Raw genomic sequence first — 22,625 nt, 5'->3', positions numbered from 1 at the left:
AAATTGAAAAATACCATCTTTGGTTTGATAATTACTACACAAATCCAGACTTACTTGTTCATTTAAAAAAGCTTGGCTTACGAGCTACTGGTGTAATTAGGAAAGATCGTATACCAGTAAAAAATGAAATTGATAAAAAAGCTCCTCGTGGAACTTTTAAAGTTCAATATGAAAAAAATAGCGGAATGAACTTCGTAACCGTGGTAGATTCTAAACAAGTTTCGATTATTTCAACTACAGCTAGTGTTACACCAACAAAAGAAGTGAAACGCTACTCCAAAGAAAAAAAAAATGAGAACTGACATTTCTATGCCACTTGTGTTTTCACTTTACAACTTATTTATGGGAGGTGTACACGATCAGTACTGTAGTGCTTTATTACCTATTATTAGAAGTAAGAGATGGACTTGGCCAATATTGATGAGAATTATCCAGTCTTCTATTGCAAATGCAGTAATACTCTATAATGCTTGTTCAGGCAAAAAAAAGTAAGCACAAAGAAATTCGCTTTGAGTATTGTAGATAGTTATGTCAAAAATGCTAAATTAGGTGATTTGAAAAACCACAATTTGAGCCTAACTATCAGAAGAAGAGCTTGCAATGGACAAGGATGTGCTACTCGTACGTTTTACATGTGCAAAGAGTGTAAAAAGTATTATTGTAGTCAATACTTTGCTAATTTACACAAGTAAATAATTGGTAACAAATGATTGTCAAAAAGAAATATTTCTAAAAACATAAAAATTGAATACAAAAAAATACAAAAAAACAAAAATTACAAAATACAAAAAATACAAACAAAAATACAAACAAAAAAACTATTAAAGTGGAGATTTTTTAATTTAAAAAATTTTATTTAGCTGCGTAAATTCACAAAACTTGGATTGTATTTCCGTTACATTTTCGGTTGAATTCAAATACATACCAGCCATAAAATCACTAAGAATTATCAAAAAAACATGTTTAGAGAGAAACTTAATTATTATAAAATTTTTCAAAAATTTTCAATTTTTTATTTTTAAAAAAATTTTCAAATTTCAAAAATTCTCACATGTTTCTTGACCACTTCTAAGCACTTTTTGTTCTATAATATTTTTTTCAAAAGTTGATATTTTTCGAGTAAAAAAATCATGAATTTCTAAATTACACTACGATACAAAAACCGCCATATTTTTTTTTCTAATCAATATTTTTTTATAAAGTCGAATGCGCTTGAAAGATAATTGTCCCATGTAACGAAAAAAATGATTTAGGGAGCCTATTTTACGGTCTATTTCTTTTCAGCAGAGCGAAATTTGGAGAACAATTGAAAAAAATTTGGAATTTTTTCGAAAAAATCGGCCATATTTTTTTTTCTGTCAAGATTTTCAAAAAAACTTGGTGATTTTTCGAAAGAGCATACACTAAAACATAAGAAAACCAAATTTCATCCAAATCTATTGAGAATTGTACGAATGGCATAATGTCAAATCGAAGCATTGCAGCCATGGACGTTTGCCATTTAATGGGTTAATGATAGCTATCTTAGTGGGGGGGGGGGGGTGAGAGAGGGTAAATAACGACGAAAGTAGGAGAGTTAAAGAGGGCGCTGTATCCTTCTAATTTACATACGGACCAATGATAAAATATTCGGAGGGCGCTACCGATATCCGAATTAGCATACCGACCAATAATAACATTTCTTCTTAGAAAGAAGAGAAGAAAAGTGATCTTTGACCGCGAAAAGCCGATTCTCGTCCATTTTGCCGTTGTTCTTCGAGCCAGAAGGAGTGATTGCACCAAAAAACCTCTCGTTACGCAGGATTAATTGCGCTAAAACTTCCTTTACACGCTACTTTCGTTCGCCGAATCTCAGCAGGAAAACCGTAAGTAGGCAAAATGCCACTTATTAGTAATAATCGCGGAGTGCGGGAGTGGATTTTTCGGTGCAGTAGGTCATCGCGACGCGTGGATCCGTCGATACCGGAGCCTATTGAATCGCGCTGACCTTTCCGCCATTTCGTAGAATCGAACGTGAGTGTTAGGATCATACGGATTAAATTCAGTGATTAATTTATTCGCGCTGACCTTTCGCTAATATAGTAGTTATTGCGAATGTAGAATTAGACGAATAAAATCATTGATCCTATTAATCGCGCTGACCTGTCCGCCATTTCGTAGAATCGAACGTGAGTGTTAGGATCATACGGATTAAATTCAGTGATTAATTTATTCGCGCTGACCTTTCGCCAAATTAATAATCTATTGCAAATATTGAAAGTGGACGAATTAAAACTCGTGATTTAATTATTCGCGCTGACCTTTCACCCTTATAGTAATTTATGGCGAATATTGGATGTAGACGAATTAAAACTCGTGATTCAATTATTTGCGCCGACCATTCCACCATTTTTGTCAATCAAAGACCGACCGGAAGTATATTAGTATTTCGATTATTTCGTGTCCTTGCTATTTCATAATTATGCAGAGTCATACTGACTCTAATCAATCCAACCACTTGCTTATGAATTAGTAAATAAGTCAATAAAAGTGATTAATTGTTCTTTATATAAAATTTACTTTTGTTACCCTGCCTTATTTGCATGCTGATGATTTTCAGCCGCGAGCGGTTATAATCGGGTAACGCTGATTCGCTATATTTTCAGGCCCCACGATAGGTAACATACGCGTGAATTCGAACGGACTTTCGACCTAAAATAAGGAGTCATTATCTGAGTTGCCGGCATATCATAAGCGAGGAGACAAATAGGAAACGAATTGTTGGAAACCGAGGCCTGGAGAAGAGGATATCGCGAGTACTCACCTGTTCGCTCATCCGGCGCAGTCGCTCTAAAAGCAGATCGGGATACGCGACGACCGTTAGGCCCTATCCCCGACGATCGCCCTAATCAAACGGCGGTCTGGCGCCCTAAATAATCGGGGATAAGGAGTCAAGCAGGCCTTGTGGGGGAAAAGATTCGGTAACGCGGTTAAGGCCCCCGAAATCCTCCGTCACACAGTTAATAAAGAAGAAAGATTGTTACACGATATACTGTATGGAATAGGTATCGCTTAGTAAGTAGCGAGAAAAAACTGCGACGATGGAAACAGCAAGTTGAAGCGGGGGGCAACAGATACGAAAAATTACTCAAAATTTCAGAACACGTTTTAAATAATTTAAAAGAAGTTATTGCATCAAAACTGATTATTCATGATATTAATTTGATAAGATGGGCTTTACAAAATAAACTGAAATAGGTGTACCTTCATGCAAAGCATCACATTGGTGGATTCAGGAATTTAAAAGACAATATCGTATCACGAAAAATCACTAAATTTGTTACAAAAGCTTTATTGATTAAAATTAATGAAATAGAAGACAAGTATGAATCTTTTAGAACTGAAAGCTGGCAGGCGCTTACAAAATACAATGCAGAAAAGGTATTTAATTCTGATCGAAATGGAATTAATTTAGAAATTCGCACTGATAGAACATTGACTTCTAAAGGAATGAAGGACGCACATAACACAATCACTATCATCGTTGGTACACAAACTAAACTATTTATCCTATTATATCAGCAAAAGGTAAGTTTCTTTCGCCATTGTTTTTAGTATTGAAAGAAGTAAGTGGGGATTTGGGACCCCGGGTTAGGCAAACTCTATTTACTCTAGAAAATATATTAATACAAACTTCGAAATCTGGAAAGTTTTGTAAGGATCTTTTTCAGAGGAGGATGAGAGAAGTATTTCTGAAAAGTACGAAAAATTTATCTGTGCTACTTTTGGTCCTGGTGGTCAATGCCAAAGTACTGTTGGCATCGACAGAAATTGAAGAAGAAGTTGTACCAAAAGAGTTAAATTTAAAACTAATGACGATACCACCGAGTACGACTGGTAAAATACAGTCCTTAGATGTTTACGAATTTCGCTTCTGGAAAATATTCGTAATAAAATTATTCGGTATAATTATTTAGATGGATTATGATGTCAGCTTACACGAAAGAAATAATATCATTTGTTCCGTTTGTTTAAGTTTATTATTATTTTAAAGATTATTGTTTGAAGGAACAGCATCGGCATAATTTGAAATATCGCGATTTGCCTAAAATTTCCTACTCATTTCCTAAAGCAGAAAAGTGAGTGATACATGTTCCAAAAACAAGTGAACTTATCTATTAAAAATAAAGCTCTCTTTTTTTATCATTAACAACGTACATATATCAATTTTTAATAACTAAACCACGAAAAAATAACAAGCGAGAACAATTTTTTGTGAAGAACTTCGAGTGTAGTAGTCTTGTGCCGACAGCTAACGAGTTAGGACGTTTCGTTATATATAATCAATATTGTTACATAATCATAGTATTTCTCTAATTCAGTTGATTAATATAATATAAGTTTGATTGATATATTATCACTTCGTTCTCTTATTTTCAAAAGACAGTCGCCATAACCTTCCCGGCCGAAGGAATTGTCTTCGCCTTTTTCGGAGCAGATTCCCCCTTGGTAACCCATTGTTTAGACTGTTATTTGGTCTCAGGAATGTAGTGATGTATCCATATTTCATCTACAGTGATGAAATGACGCTTAAAGTCTTGCGGATTTTTCTGGAACAGCTGCAAACCATTCTTGTAACAATTCACACGATCTCGTTTTTGGTCAATCGTGAGCAATCGCGGCACCCATCTAGCGGATAGCTTTTTCATGCCCAAATGTTGGTGCAAATAATTATGTACCCATTCGCTCGAGATGCCTACAGTACTAGCAATCTCACGCACCTTCACTCTTCTGTCAGTCATCACCATTCATAGATTTTACCAATGATTTCTGAAGTGGTAACCTCAACAGGGCGTCCAGAACGTTCAGCGTCTTTTGTGCTCATATGGCCATTCCGAAAATTTTTAAACCACTTATAAATCATTCTAATCGAAGGTGCACAATCACCATAATGTTTATCAAGCTTCTGTTTAATCTCCTGAGGCGTTTTACCTTTGAAAAAGTAATGTTTAATCAATACACGAAATTCTTTTTCGTCCATTTTTTTACAACCACTCGATTTCTTTGATTGAAACGAATGTAAAACGCAAAGTAATTGGCCGATCTGGCTGAAACTTGGTGTGTCCTCTTCCAAGATATGCCACTAGTTAGTGAAAATAACCTTGATACGCACTAGTAGCGCCATCTCTCTGACTTTGCACGGACTTTTCAAACGACCCTCGTATATACTATCTTCGCGTGCGACTGTTATTTACATTTTAAAGAAAAGCAATTTATAATTTTGAGAAAGCTGGTTGACAAACATGAAAAAATAATTTTTTTGAAAATCGGCTACACCTTTTCTATAGTACAGATTTTTATATAGACAATGAGATTTTCTAAAATAATTTCCGTTTATTTTAATGTTCAGAAAGACGTGGTAAAGTTAATTTACTCAATAAGTAAGATATTACGATTAAGGGAACTGTCTAGGGTCTCTAAATGTTGGTACTCATGAATAAGTAAATAAAATCTCATATCAAGCCCTTCGAGATCAAAAAATTTTTGGGATAATACTTTTATTAGGACGATTTTTATAAGCTAACAAAAAAAACGTTCAGTATTCACTATTTAACATTAGTTGATCCTCTTAAAGATCTACATCCCGAATATCAATGATATTAGTGGATAAAGAGATTAATGATTTGAACAACGGCACTTTGGTGAAAATCTGAAAAAGCGGCGCTAACTCGAGAAGAAGTAGTACCATTTTCTGTTTTACGGAGGATGCTGTCACAAAATTAGAGACCGGTGCTGAAGGAGCAAAGAAGTCGAAAAAGAAGCGAGAAAAGTAGGGTGGTCGAACAGTGGCGAATCAGTCGCGGACCAAAACATATATTGGTGAGTATTACCGCGCGTCAATGAATGCGTCGATCGCAACATTTCAAAAGTCTGTAAAGCCGCTGTCGACCGATTTAACAATGCGGGGAATATCATTCTGACACGAACAGCTTTTGTAACAGAGCGCTGCAGAAGTTAGTTAATGGGTTTATGGGAACGTATTATCGTTATGTTGCGGTCATCGGAAGTTGAAGTACCCCGCAGTTATTTTAGGTGTCATTAAGAGGGGTATTATGTGAATAATTACACGTGGAGCATCTACAGATGTTATAATTCTAATGCTGAAAGCTCCAGTTTTAAAACCTATTGCAATTGTGAAATATTATGTCTACTGGTGACCTGATGGATTCTACATACGTAGAGCCGAATAGGGCTACAAAAGGGACCGTGAATAGGGGTGATGACATGATTATTTTTGGTATGATAGAATTCCCCAACCATGAGATGAGAGTACGTCAGTACTGACTCTATAATCGTGAAAGCCGTAGAGAATCTCGCGTTACTCGTTATGAGGATCGTAGGAAAATTGTATTGCGCGCATATGACGGTAGTAGGCCGCAGAATCACGAACGAGTTTCAGAAGAATCAGAATCTAACTGGATCGATGATCATGGAGCACTGATTCTCATAAACATTGGTGGAGATCGAAAGTACCCTCACGCTAACAATAGCGATAAATGATGTGAAGCGTACAATCGTAGTGCATGCATGTGAGAAGATACTGTAGTACGATATTATTTTTGACGTGGATTTTATTTCGGTATTTTAGGTAAGGACCGACCATGGGGCTAACGGCTGATTGGTTGATAGAGGAAAGAACTGGCACATCTTTGCTCAGATGGCGCAGACTAAAGGTTTCGTTCCGTTTGAGTCGGAAGGTTGCACACGTGTAAGTCAAGGTATCGGATTGTCTATGTTACACCCATTATAATACAAGCTGACCAATTTATGAAGTGTCGTGCCAAAGGTCACAAAAGGGAAAATAATCCTAATAAAGCATGTCATCAACGTATAAGATGTGCATTCGATAAAACTCTCATGTACTAGTATTCATCGTAAATGCTAGAATTTATCTGGCCAGATTGCTTGCCTGATACGCGAAAGGTTTTGTTCAGCCATCGCAGAGTCAGCAGTGCAGTGCACCCGTAGTTGTCAAGAAGTAGTATGAAACAAATACGTTATGTATTTTCTTACGACCTGTTAACAAAATCACTCACATTAATGCATATGTAACCCCGAGAGTTAATAATCTATTGGAAATTATAATATATTGAAGCGTCTGCGAGGGTAACGTTTTATTTCTAAGATCGACCGGTAAAGCTACCTGCAGGGACCTCTGTTGGAAGAATGCAAATAATATACAGCTTTTGGCTGTTCAGATTACGAATTCTAGGAGAAGAACTAAATGATATTCAAGCTAATCAATGCGCCGGTAATATTCGTAACGCTCATAGATATACTCTTCGATTCGAGCTCCGATCTGTATGTGTTTAAGTATTCGGATGACATAATCGTGCTGACGAAGTCCTTCCCGAAGCATCTGTTTGATTAGAGACGGTGTTGGTAGAGATTGCGAGTCCTTAATTTATCTGTGATGTCAATTCAGTAGTTAAAGCGTCATGTTTCTCAGCTATCGGCTCGAAGTTGAATGGGCTGGGCCATGACCTTAAAAGAGTAAAGCAGGTACTGGATTATCCTGTGCCGCAAAGTATCAAACAGTTAAGAAAATTTCTGAAAATGTCAGCCTAATTCCCCTGATTTATAGAGCATAAATACAAGATTAAGGTGCCATTAATGTAGTTCCATCGTAACAGGGGCGATGATACTGAGAAAAGGAACATCAAAACTACTCTTGAATATTTGAAACGCTTTGTCACGGAAACTCTGATGCTATTAAAATCTTATTTTGAAAAGCTCTTCGAAGTCTATTGTGATGCGTATTTCAAGTAGAAGGATCACGACGGCTATAATCAACCTAATCTGCTGTGTGCTTCAAATACTGAATGTCTATGAGAGGAATTACATGGTGTTCGAGTTAAAGTGCCTCATTTTGCTTTTCGCAATTTAAAAATTCAAACCTTATATATCGAGGACACGCATTTTATTGCGGTACCGATTATACGATTCTGACTTGGCTGGAGAGCAAAAAGAATTCAACTGAGAGGCTGTAAGGTAGGTACTCGAGTTGCAGCAGTGGAACTTTGAATTTGGAAACTTAAAGGACACCACATAATTTATCAGGTCCCTCATGAGCAGTGATATAAGCTCGATGATGGGGAGAAAATTGCTGCACTCGTACTTATTATTCATCCCTGGTATCTTCAGCTACGGAAGATATCGAGTAACATCTTACTAAGTATAGGAATTAGAAGGTTGGATATAGGATACTACATAATGATGACATGATACTACATATGATACTACCTTTTCAATTTCGTGACTCATAAAAAAAAATATATGCGACTCATAGTACAATTTCAACATTGAGAGCGGGTTATGTGTGATACACATCAGAAACTATCGACTGGGCATTTTGTCATGAAATGATCTACGAACGAATAGCTCGAGAGTACAACTCTCATAGAGTGTGTTATGAATAATAATTTTTTTTATTTATTTTTTATTTATTATTAACCAGAGTATAGTACAAAATATTACAACAAGTAGTAATAATTATACAATTATACATTACAAATTTGTAACCCGGCAGAGGATAAACCTGTTCGCTGGTCTGGTATTATAAAACTACTAACACTTAAAGAAATTAAAAGGAAAAAAAATTAAAACTAAGAGTCATTTTGTATAATAGTTTATAATATTTCACAAATGAAGTATGGCTTAATATTGGTAGCAAGAATGCTTCCTATAAAAGCTTACTTCACTAATATCTTCAATTTTGTTCTTCTATCTCCAATATCTGATTAACATTTGTCTGGCCGTTACAATTGTCGTCATTGATGCTTTATCAATCACATTTGCAATTGTTTCAATTATTTTTCTGTAGTTATCTGATACTTTTATTTTTTTCATGTTATATTCAGACATTCGACGATGAGAACGATTTTGATTAAGTGTACAAGTGCCTTGTGAACACAAATATGTCCTTACATCCAAGAGAAACTTATCCTTATCCTCATCCACATGGACTTTCAATGCTGAATTTAGACTATCAAAGTTCCCTTGTTGCTTTAGTTTGTAATAGATTTGTTGTAAATTGTTGCAGTGTATTTTGTGGTTCATTGTATTCCTGTATCTAGTATCTAGTACGGATGGCCTTTGATCCATTTTTTTATTTTGTCCTTTATTGTTTTTATATTGCTATTTAAAGTTTTGAGGTGAGAAGGTAGTTGATTGAAGGTGGCTAAAGCTCTTGTATAGCTATCTTTAATGCTGATTGTTAATTTTCTTTTAAGGGGCTGTATAGTTTTTTTCCTTGTTACGGAATTTTTCTTTAGGAACATATCTTGCAGGTTGACATAGTGATACACTAGAGATTCCATGGTGAATGTTTGATCTATGTTTAGTGGATTTTTTTCATTTATAAACTTGTTTTTATTTATTATTTGTAATAGTCGCGTTTGTAGTGTTTGTATATATTTGAGTCTTCCAATGTATGCTCCACCCCATGCTATAATACCATAGGTTGTTATGCTATGGAAAAGTGCATAGTAAATCATACGTAGATTATCTGTGCTCATTATCCTAGATAATTTGTGGAAAATATAAGTTAGATATTTTAGTCTATTGTATAGCATGTTTGTATGCAGGTCCCATCTCATATGGCTATCGAAATGCACTCCAAGGTACTTAGTGTTATCAACTTTTCGAATGGGTGCACCCTTTATATTTATATGTAGATATGTTGAGTTGCTATTGCAGTTATTTCCAAAAGCCATATAAACTGTTTTGTCAATGTTTAGTGACAGTTTATTCAATGCTAGCCAAATGGATATTTTGTTTAAGTAGAAATTCATATTTCTTTCGACTTCATGCCATGTTTCGCCTTTCACGATAATTACCGTGTCATCAGCAAAAGCCGACACACTATCATTTGGTAGCAATTGTAACATATCATTTATAGAGATTATGAAAAATAAAGGTCCCAATATTGTACCTTGTGGTACGCCAATGTTGACTTGTTGATATTGACTATATTCACCATTGATTTTAACTCTTTGTTTCCTATTACTTAGATAGCTTTTGATAAGTTCATACGCACTTCCTCTAATTCCATATCTGTAAAGTTTTTTGAGTAGAATTTTGTGGTCCACAGTGTCAAAAGCTTTCGCTAGATCCAAGAAAGTTGCTACTATTGATTTACTTTTGTCTAGTTGATTGTATATTGAGTTAGTTAGGTAGTAAGGGCATTTTTGGTGCTAAGACCTTTTCTAAAACCAAATTGTTTATTAGAAAATAAATTATGTTTGTTGAAAAAACTTGTAATCCTGATTTGTATTAATTTTTCAAAAATTTTGGCAATATTTGATATTAAAGATATAGGTCTATAATTTGTTGGTAGATACTTCTCTTTAATTTTATGGATAGGAATAATTTCAGCACTTTTTAATTCATCAGGCCATATTTCTTTTTGTAAGCATAAATTAAAGATATAGGTCAACGGATCACTTATGTAATTTATTATCATCTTTAGTACCTGAGTGTTGATGCCGTTAGATCCTCCATTTTTGTTGCCCATTTTTCTTATTGTTTGTTGAACTTCTATTCTATTTGTTAAATGTAGAAAAATACTGTTGTTGTTCATAGATGGTAGAGTAATGTTACTATTTATTGGTTGTCTAATATTATCACATATCTGTTTGCCTACTGTACTGAAAAATGTATTCATTTGTTCTGCAATGTCGTTTGAGTTTGTAATTTTATTATTACCTATTAATAGATGATTTATGTTATTGTTTTTTATGGTTTTCTTCCCAATTTTGTTGTTGATTATTTTCCATAATTTTCGTGGATTGTGTTGATTTGTTTTGATTTGATTTTTTTCATATTTTTCTTTAGCTAGATCTATGGTCTTTTTTAAAGTTTCTATATAGTTTTTATATTTTTGTCTTTTTATTGTATTATTGGGATCTTTTTTCCAATTATTATAAAGTTTTTCTTTGTGTGCACATGATATCGTTATTGCTTTAGTTATCCAATTACTCCTTGGGTTCATTTTATTCTTATTGTGTTTATTGTTTTTAAATGATGCCGTAATACATGTTTGTATTTTTTCTATTAATTTGTTCGTAGCTAGGTTAGGGTCTTTTATTATTTGTATGTCAGCCCAAACAGTTCTTTTGGCTTTATTTTTTAGTTTAAAATAGTTTATTATTTTGAAATGGGTTTTTTGTGTACATTTATAATTATTCCTTAGACTCATCATTATTGGGTAGTGATCATTGAAGGGTATGTTGAGGACGTAAGTTTTATATTTGACTTTTTCTAGCCTAACAAAAAAATTATCTATACATGTACCTTTGTTAATATCAATATTGGATGGTCTTGTTATGGTATGTAGACCTGGGCAATATCCATTTTCTAGCAGTACTTGTAGAAAATCTTGATCTAGTATTTCTCCTCTCAATATATCAAAATTCAAGTCTCCCATTAAAATATTGTTTTTATATTTTTTGTTTATTTTCAATAATTCTTTGAGATTCAAAAGGAATTCAGATTTAGATAAATCATGGGATCTGTAAATTGCAGACAGCATCAAATTTTTGTTGTTTTCTAGTGTAATATTAGAGTTAATTATTTTTAATTTATCTATTTCAAGAATTTCTGTAATTTCGATGATTTCTTCTTTCATGTACAAAACAACTCCATCTGATTTGTTTATTTTACTTTCATTATAATATATTTTATAGTCTGGAATATTGAACATTTCATGATTTTCTAAATACCATGTTTCTGTGCATACTATTATACATGGTTTTTTATCGAGGTTCTTCAGAAATACTAGCAATTTATTGTAATTTTTTTTTAGGCTTCTGATGTTTATACATATAGAATGATATTATTTTCTTTACATATATATTTATTTAGATCATCAATATTATCTGTTTTATGTTCATTTTCAAATATAATATCATATAAATTGTTATCCATATTGTAATATTGCAGAAAACTATTTAGTACTCCTGGTTTTATTACCTGTTGGACTTGGTGTAGATAACGATGATAACGATAAACTGTTATTTATTCTTGGACGGTTGTATATCTTGCGTGTGTTTGTTTCAAAGTTTATTCTACCAAAATATCTTTGATGAGTTGGTTGAATTGGATAATCTGTCATTTCAATATACCTTTTTATTTTCATTTTTAAAACTTCACACATTTCGCTGTCGATTGCACTATGGTTTACGTTGTAGTTTTTCCTATATGTTTCATTGTGGAAAATGCAGTTTGGACATTGGAGTATGCTGCTACTACACATTTTTGCTTGGTGCTTGCCTGCACATTTATAACACGTTGGCTCTTTTTTTGCTTTTTCACACTTTCCGCCGCCGTGGCCAAAACCTGAGCAGTTGTAACACGGATATGTATTGATGACGTCGAAGACTCTGCAGTTTTGACAACCAATAAATAATTTATTACTATTGTTTTTTATATGTTTATATAAAATAGATGGAACTTCTACTATTGCAGTTACTGTTTTATTTTTTTCATTTGTAAATACATGATTTACTTTGCATTTTTCTTCGTATTGACTAAAATTTCTTGCATTAATATCAGTTTCTATATCTTTTACATTTGTTGTGAAAGCTTTAGAAATTCCTACTACTTTAATTATCGGTTTACGTATTTCTTCTTTTAGAACAGTAAGTGCCAGTAGTTTTTTTTGTAAAGTTTTTTCTAATACTGTGACATTTTCTTCGGTCATGCAGTTGACAATTATTGTGTCAGTATTTTTAACTTGTACACTTTTTGTTTGTATGTTTTTGTCTTTAATTAAGTAATGTGCTACTTCATTTTCTAAGTTTATGTTATCATTACTCTTTTTCTTTATTATTAATCTTGGTATTCTTTTGGGTTTAGGTTTTGGTAGTGCAATTGTTTCAGCATATGTTTTTCTCATAATGTTAGTATTTGCATTTTTATTTTGTTTTTCTTTAATTAGTAGTTCATTGAGCAATTCATTTTTTTCTTTTGTTTCTTTGTACAGTTCTTTCAATAGGTTATTTTCGGCTTTTAATTGTTGTAATGCATCCAAATCACTGATCTGTGTTACGTCCATATTATCATCGTTTTCATTTAAAATTTGCTTTTCATGCACAAGCTCATTTAATATTTCCTGTTTTAATTGTTCTCTACTTACAAGTTTGAATTGTGTTATAAAAGCACTAGCTTGTTCACTTAAGTCCCTATATGGCAAGTTTGATGTTAGTGCAAAATTTGGATGCTCCTGGCATATTATGAATGAGCTGTTTATTAGTTTGATTGCATTTCCTGCATTGATTTTTGCTACTATTTCACTCGTATGATAGAAATTACCACATACTAAACACACAACTACTCCAACTTTTATATTTGGATGACACTTGAAATGCTTATGTAGCGATGATGCGTCAGGCGGTTGCACCTCCGCACCGCTCGACGGCGACATCGCGACTCAAAATAAGCATTGAAAAGGTTGATGAGCAAACTATTGGTGAAGCAGCAATAGGCAGTGATTGTAACCTACATGGTCGAGTTATCTCGCAGCAGGAATCGGTTTAAGAATTTGATCGTATTCAAGAATCTGTTCGTGAAGTTTATGGAACTTAAATCTCTCACTTCGATAACGGAGAAGACTTTGGCGCAGACTCGCGAAGAGTTTATTTTTTTCTATGGGAGGTGCCAAACTACCTTGCCAGTGATAATGGCAAGAAATATTGCCGGGCAGATTTTGCAAACGTTTTAGTCATAAATGGGATTGAGCATGTGCTTGCCTCACCAAACCATTAACAAGCCGAGTTCATCTGCAGTAGATGTACGGCCGTATTTAAATTCATTTATTCAATTGTAAATAGTTACAAACACAGGGGCAGATACACCATGAACGGTATGTAACAACTGCATCTAGCGACAGAGAAATTTTCAATCAGTGAGGCTTTTTCTTCTCGCGCGTGCAAGATCAACGAGCAACTTTGCCGCTTCTCTACAATTAAGGGCTTGGTTAGTGTAGTATGGGGAGTAACAGCATCGTTGCAATGGTGTAGCATAGCGAATTTTTCAACTCACTTAGTGGTTACTATACCGACGCGTCGCCATTTTGTACACGTGCGGTATTTGTAAAAGATGTGTTTAATAAACCGATCAATTTGTGATGTGCGCGGTGATTCTTTGCGTTATCTCCACCTGACAACTTAAATTATGCAGACGAAATTTATTATACTTTTTTACATCGAATAAAATTGTAAAAAATTTCCGAGATTGAAATTCAAAAAACAATAAATTAGCATTTTCACGAAAAATTGGCATTGACAAAAATTATGGAAAAATATGATACAAACAGTAATTTTAGTACTAAAATATACTTATTGACAATATTGAATACAAAGTATATACTTGTAGTAGATGTCAAAAACATTGGCTTCGTTTGTCATTTTATCTATGAGAGAGTTCCAATCCTTTGGTAACAATGAAGGCATCTGAAATGTTTGTCGTGCACTGTATGACTTGTACCAATTAGGATAATCATATAGGTTGGCTTCCTTGAGATTCATTATCCATGTTTCATGATCTATAACCAACTGCAGAAAGAGTAATGTAGTCAGTTTTCCTTAAGAAAGTGTAACAAAAGAATATACAGATAAATGCATGTATTTCCATTAAATATTCAAAGTATTTACATAAATAAGGGTTTCATTTAAAGTTTAATTAAAACAATCTTAATTTTTTTGTAAGTATTGTGGCAGGGAATTTCGGGGGTGTTGACCGCGCTCCGAGTTCTTCCGCCACAAGGCCTGTTTGGCTCTACCCCCGATTATTTAGGGCGCCAGACCGTCGGCTGATTACGGCGATCGTCGGGGGTAAGGCCAGTAGGGTTACGCGTATCCCGGTCTGCCTAACGGCGACTGCGCAGAGTGGGCAGATGGGGGGAATACGCGTGGTATCCTAACTTCAGGCCTTTGGTGTCCAACTCTCCTTCGATTTTTCCTTGACTAGGGTACGCCGGCAGCTCAGATGATGACTCCTTAAGTCAGGTCGTGAGGACGTTCGAAATCGCGCGTATTTTACCTAACGAATAATCCGAAAATATAGCGAATTCATGAAACCCGTATGTAACCGCTCGCGGCTGAAAATCGCTAGCATGCAACAGGGGTAGGTTATCCAGTAAATTTTATATATAAATATAAAGATAATTAATCGTTTTATTGATGCATTAAAAATTTCTCACATACGAGGTCGGAATAAATATGGTCGGTAAAATTCTGAATTTTCATTAATCCTTAAAGTACAATTTAATCGGAACATTAGCGGAAGGTCAGCGCGAATACCAAGTCGCAATTTTCTCTCGTGAAACGGAACTTAATAAACGTTGACGAAAGGTCAGCGCGAATACTAAGTCGCAATTTCCTTTTTGTAAGACCTAACGTTCAAATTCGGTTTGCGAAATGGCGGAAAGGTCAGCGCGAATAATAAATCGCAATTTTCTTTTATAAGATCTAACGTTCAAATTCGGTTTGCGAAATGGCGGAAAGGTCAGCGCGAATAATTAGTCAAAACAATTTAATTCAATTGAACCTACGTTTGTACTAAATAACTAACGAAAGGTCAGCGCGAATACTAAATTGCAATTTTCTTTTGTAAGACGAACACTTAATAGAAGTTGGCGAAAGGTCAGCGCGAATACTAAGTCGCAATTTTCTCTCGTAACCGAACACTTAATAGAAGTTGACGAAAGGTCAGCGCGAATACTAAGTCGCGATTTTCTCTCGTAACCGAACACTCAATTTATTTTCACGGAATGGCGGACAGGTCAGCACGATCCGGTAGGCACCGGCGTCGACGGATCCACGCGTCGCGACGACCTACAGCACCGAACTAAATAATTTAACTAATCTAACCCGCACTCCGCGAATAAATAATATGAGTGGCACTTTGCCTACTTACAATTTTCTCCTTGCGGTATTAGCAAACAAATTGGCAAGATATCTAAGGCGTCTAGCGCTAATGATCTGGTAGCGATTAGCTGTTAGCTCCTTCCTTGCGGATATCCAGTGGCAAAATGGACGAGAATCGGCTTCTCGCGGTCAAAGATCGTTTCTCTTCTCCTCTTTCCGAGAAGAAATGTTATTCTTGGTCGGTATGCTAATTCGGATATCGGTAGCGCCCTCCGAATTTTTATCATTGGTCCGTATGTAAATTAGAATAATACAGCGCCCTCCTTAACTCTCCTACTTTCGTCGTTATTTACTCTCTCTCTCACCCCCCACTAAGGTATCTATCATTAATTGTCGGAAAGGATCTACCCCTACTCTTATCTATTCGTCTATGCGGACGGAAATCAAATTTTATTCTAATTTGCCTATTGGTCGTGACGTCACTAGCGAATTTTGTCAGATGTTCGAATTCGGTTAGTTAAATTATTATTTAAACCTAAAGGGGGTAGTTGTCGCTCGCCATCATAATAGGGGTGTCGGTCGCGTGCGAATTTTACAATTCGATATTTGTTTCGTGTTCATTCTTTTCCAATTTAATATTTTAATTTATTATAGGAGATACGTATATAATATACGCCGTTTTATTCGTAGCGCCCTCATCTTCGCATTTACATATTATTCTATCTATTATTTTAAATAGTCTGTCTCGCTCGCTCTTGTTTCGTCTATTTCGCTCGCTCTGTCTCGCTCGCTCTGTCTCAGTCTGTCTCGCTCGCTCGCTCTCAAACTATATCGGCGCTTCAAGATGGCCGCTCAGTTTCTCGCGCGTACGTCTCGTGTCCTTGTGCCGGTTGTTGGAGCGCCTCCTGGGGCGCTCCCGTGTTGGTTCTGTGGTTTTTTTCCGGGTATTTGTGTGTGTGGTCGCTGATTTTCGTGTGTGTGGCGCTCAGGATGTCGCTGATGGTGTTCGGCAGCCCGACACAGCTGATTGCTGGCTGCCACTTCATCGGCGATTTTCTGCTCGCCCCAGGAGTGTCAGTGCCTCGTGAGTGTTCGTGTTGATGTCTGGGAGTGTAACGGATCTGCATGTGTCATCAACATGCATCTCCGTTGCATTTCCCAGTCAGGTTTTGCATTTTTCTTTGCCAGCCGGCAACACGTGGTCGGGAGTGTATGTGTGTGAGTGTGTGCGTGCGCTCTCTTTTTCTGTGGTGCGCTCCTTTTTTTTTGTCTGCTCTTTGAGCGTCCGTCGGATCGCGTTGGGCAAGTTTGTTTCGCCCATATCTCCGGCGTGGTAGTTCGGACATGGAAAATAATAATTGTTCAGTATAGGGCGTGTTTAGCTTTATTTTAAACAACCGGTTACGGGGCAGCAAGGGACGGGGATGGCCTTTCTGAGGTGTTGCAAATAATGCAGCACTCAGGAGAGGCTTTGTAATGTGCCACATTACAGTATATATTTATATAAAATAATCAAACAAGAAAAAACTTTTTATAGACCACATCGAACACTTAAAAATAGTTCTTGACCGGTTACACGTAGCAAACTTCTGCATGAACCAGAACAAATATAATTTCTGTGTAAGCTTTGAACTACTTATGCCACATCATCGACAAAATGGTATTCACACTGACCTAGATAAAATACGAGCAATCACTGACCTAGTACCATCTATTCGAAAAAAGAACTATTCAAATTCCTAGGGACTATATAATGGTACCGTCGATTCATTCCAAATGCAGCAACCCTAACGATTCTTCTCAATAGTCACATGTCTCACTTAGTTTGTCAGTGTACCGCTATGTGGCGCGTTTACCACGTACAAGAAACAAATAACTAGACTTCTTAATATACTCGGCCCACGAATAGCCCCGGGTATTTCTGTCTCTGGACAATCTCCTATACAATGGAACGAGATCGTCTAAGCCGGTGATACGGCGTTTCGTATATTCATCTATTTTTTGTTATTTTTGTGAGATTATGGAGATCGATAATCTCTTCCCTTGGGTACGACAATTCTGTGTTCCTTGGACATCAAATTCTCTCTATATATTTTCCTTCCGTGAACACTGTTTCCTCCTTACGTGAAGAGTGGAGGGTTAACGATGGCTAGCGGGCACATGTCCTTACCGACGGTCGACAGCAATATTCAACTCTCGACCTTATTGTGAGCTCGTAGTTATGCGTATACTTTTTTTATTATTATTGTCTTGTGACATTTATTGCAGAATTGTAGCCGAGTCTTTTACTGACGACCAGTAGTAGCATATAAGCTTTTTCTTTTGTAAATATATATGATATATTTGTTTATTCAACCTCAATTAAAAGTTCTAGTCATTTATAAAACCCTAATCATCTAACGGAAAAGTAAAATGACATGATGACATGATGTCCAAGTGTCTCACGGCTGTGGAGATTATTCCGCATGTGGAGATACCTACTAATAAATGTAAATATTTAGTATATCGCTCATTGTATTTTATCCACTACTCTTTTTAAGAAAATAGTAATAAGATAAAAGAAATATTATAATTCTATAATTTTATAAAAAAGTAATCTCGCTTGTGTATGAGTTATCCGTTCCCGTTGGATAGTTCTTGTTTGCGCTCGGGCCGAAGATGCGAAAATTATTATGTAAATTATAGATCCCGATTAAACAGTTGTTGATGCAGTGAATGAAATCAAAATCACCACTGCTGTATTTTGTAATCATGTACCTTATATGAAGTTAAGAAATGGAACTAAAATATTTTGTATAAAAAATATTCCAAAAAAATTTTAATTATTTTTTGTAAAATTTGTCCAATAAAAGAGAGACAATCCAAAATAGATTTTCGCAATAATGGTACGACGTTCCACAGCATTGATGCTGAATCATGATCCATGTTAAACAAGGCATTAGAATTCTAAATATAGACCTTATCTACCTTTGCTAATGAACGTATTTTATATGATCGTTTACTCCTAACAACACCCCATACTAAGGAGATCTATGGAATAAGTTTCCAAATTAAACAAGTACGTACTGAAGAAAATGCGCTTGTTCGCGGAAATGTCAACTAACCTGACCGAGATTGAGGCTTGCCTCAACTTACGGCCACTATGTCCGTTAAAATCGGATCTAGATGACTTGTAAGCTCTTACATCGTCGCTTCTTCTTATCTGTACTGTTCCGTGTTTTTCTTCAGGAAGTTACACCTGCTCTTAGAGAATTACATACAGTATTTTCAACTTCTCCGATGCATACGTGATGAATTTTGGAAAAGTAGGTAAACCGAGTTCATATCATAAATCCAAGAAAGAACTAAATCGAAACGAAAGAGGAATTCGAGTAACAACTTTGATACCGGTCAACTTGTCGTCCTGAAAGTTAAACGTTGTCTTGCTACTAACAAGGAAACTATCCCAGATGTACCTTACCGATTTTCTTCATTTTTGATATGTTGTAGTACATTGAAAAATATTTCATTCATGCTTTTTCGTTCGTGCTAGTTTTACGATTTAAGAAATGAATGCCAGCTCTATAATTCGACCCCAAAAACTGTTTTTTTTTACGATTCGCGGAAACTATTTTGAATTTCTTGGTGATACAAAGTATATATTACTTGTTATTCTAAAAAAAAGTATTTATGTATTATTTTTACCAATAAAGGTTCTATTTCCTTGTTTTTATAAGTTTTAGGGTTGAACTTTAGAGATGGTTTACATCCCTTCAATTGCCAAATGAACGGGAAGGAAATGATACTGGTCAAATTATTTTCAATATACTAGGTGAGATATATCTGGGGTAGTTTACTTGTAAGTGGTCACCTGAACGCATTCTTACAATTTATATTGGACCCAATTATTCGAGTTACCGCTGTGAAGATAGCCATTATAACTTCTGGAGGATACATTCTTTATCTATCAACTTTATCCTTGGAAGAAAAAACAGTTAAAATTCTATACCATTAGTACCTAGCAAAATTACAATTGAATGATGTTCATTCACTTACGACAAAGGCGGGGGGTGTATTTGCTATCTCTATACTCTATTTATCTCAGTATGCACAAACTCTCTTTTTATGATATTCAGCAAGACGTTAGTTAATTGTTCGCTACCTACCGAATATACGAGATCTGTCCGGAAAGTATCGGGCCTACCTTTATATTTTCGTGCTAGCGTTATTCTTTATCATCTGCTGGGTGGCATCCTTCAAAGTAATCTCCACTTGATTGAATAAAATGGTTCCATTGAAGTTTCTACTTTTCAAAACAGTCCTGGAACTCACTTTTAGGGATAGTCTTAAGTACACTCGTTGCATTGTTTTCAACCGTTGTTTTGTCATCGAATCGGTGTCATTTGAGTGTTTTTTTTAGTTTTGGAAACAGCCAAAAGTCACAAAGGGCTATGTCGGGACTGTATTGAGGTTGTCGAAGCAATGCGATATTGTGTTTGCTCAAAAACTGCTGCACAAGATTGGATGAATGCGCTGGCGCATTATCGTGATGGAGAAGCCAGTCATCACTTTCCCAAAAGTGCGGCCGTTTTCTTCTTACTGCATCACGCAAACGTTCCAAAATTTGAACATAGTATTCTTTCTTGATTATCTGACCTGTTGGTGTATATTCGTGATGTACAACACCTTCACAATCGAAAAAATAATCAATATTGACTTGACATTGCTCCGAATTTGACGTGCTTTTTTTGGTCTTGGCGATTCAGAATGCTTACACTGTGAAGATTGTTGTTTTATTTCAGGATCATAACCATAAACCCATGATTTATCACATGTAATAACTTTTCTAAGCACATTATCATCATTATTGACCATTTCCAGATTGTCCAGAGCGATTTCTAAGCGAATGTTCTTCTGCTCTGCTGTGAGCAATTTTGGGATGAATTTCGTACACACGCGTTTAATTCCTAAATTTTCGGTTAAAATTTCTGAAATGATGATTTCTGAAATGAAGGCCTTTTGCATCATTTCAATAGTTTTCGAACTCGTTTTTCCGAGTTGAAAGCAAAATTTGATGCAAATTCGTTAATCTTGTTTTTCAGTCATTTTTGACAATATCAAAATCCGACGAACGCGAAAAAGGCACTGTAAACAAAGACACGCTGCGCATGAACTATACGTCCGGCAGGTGTCAGTAAGTAACCAATAGATTCATGAGGCTTTACTGTTGACGTTTCTGTCCCGTAGAGGTCGCTCGAACACTATGGCGCGAAGATATAAACGTAGGCCTGATACTTTCCGGACAGACCTCATACATTTCGTCTTACATTACAGCGTCTTACGCACCTTTTACAAGTATTTGTGTTATTTGCAATACGTACCATATTTTTCGCAGGAAAGGACCTGTACTACACTAATGGAAATCTGAGTTTAACAGAAACAACAGATTGTTCATTATAGAAAGCTACAAAGAAACTAAATAGACCAATATCATTCATTTCAACTATCAGAAAACCATGTAGCGAATGGGTTAGATCAGTCGAAAAAAAAATTTATATGTTTGCCTATCATTTATATACAGTATTCAAACCTCATCAAAGAATAATTACCTTTTAAGAAGAGGACACCTTACTAGAAGACCTGAAAGTCCAAAATAATACACTAAATGTAGCAGTAAAAATAAAGGAAGTATTATTCATAATCAAAAGTATAAAGAAAAAAAAGTACACAGTTTTAATAATATTAGAGGGAAAATGATTTACAAAAAGCTAACTACTATAGTAATAAGATATTTAACAATTATTTTCAATGCATGTCTACGTCTGTTGTTTTGCTACTCAATAAAAAATGGCAGAAATTATTTTGATTCCTAAACCTGGTGAAGTAACTGAACTAGTGATGTTATATAGGCTGATTAGTTTTTTTGATGTATCATCAAAAATTTTTGAATAAATAATTTCAGCTAGAATTAATTTAATTAATAGAATACTAATAAACTTAATAAATAGAAAACTTATCCCATACCATCCGTTTGGTTTCAAATGCAACCACTCCACGATAGAAAAAGTAAACAGTATAGTATTAACTGCAAGGAAATCTATAGAAAAGAAAACAATATTGCACCTGCATATTCCTTGACGTCGCATAGGCATTTGATAAAGTATGGCATAAAAGTCTTTTACATAAATTAAGAAAATGTTTTCCAGAAAAACACTATTAATTACTTAAGTCATATCTACAAAATTTCACGTCAAAATAAATAAAGTAAACATCAATACGTCAGATAATAATAGGAGTAGTACGCAATATAGTGTATTAGGATCAATTTTTTTGTTTTGTACTTGTTATTCACCGCTGATCTACCAAAATCTCCAAACATCATGACAGCAACATCCGCAGATGGTACAGCCATTATCACATCACACTCACAAGTAAAATTGCAACGGAAGCGATATATAATTATAATTATAATGTATCCTTGGACTCGGGCGGTTGCCAAGCTTTACGGACGCTCTGGTCCACCGGCGCTTTAATTGTAGAATATTTAGTTGTAAGGTGACCGTACGATATCGCGATCCAGATACTTCGACTTTATTATTCACTATTATCTAAATAATGAACATCGTAATTACTAGTCGCAAGAGGGAATTCGATTACAGGCACGATGAACGGAGAAACACACGAATATATCTGAATTTGTCATTTTATTACTCGACATTAATACATAGAAATCGGAAT

At 35.2% G+C, this 22,625-nt stretch overlaps 1 protein-coding gene across 1 annotated transcript in view; it reads right to left on the bottom strand.

Moving 5' to 3' along the window:
- Positions 1–22,625, bottom strand: part of LOC131671652 (sphingomyelin phosphodiesterase) — a 938,839-nt gene that overhangs the window by 106,063 nt on the left and 810,151 nt on the right. Inside the window, exon 9 of the mRNA XM_058948252.1 lies at positions 14,410–14,594. Within this exon, the coding sequence (XP_058804235.1) occupies positions 14,410–14,594 (185 nt within the window). The remainder of the gene's footprint in view (positions 1–14,409; positions 14,595–22,625) is intronic.

Source organism: Phymastichus coffea, unplaced genomic scaffold (assembly GCF_024137745.1).
Source record: "Phymastichus coffea isolate CEN01 unplaced genomic scaffold, Cenicafe_Pcof_1.1 PCOF00010, whole genome shotgun sequence".
Lineage (NCBI taxonomy): Eukaryota > Metazoa > Arthropoda > Insecta > Hymenoptera > Eulophidae > Phymastichus > Phymastichus coffea.
This window is presented reverse-complemented; position numbering and strand designations above follow the sequence as displayed.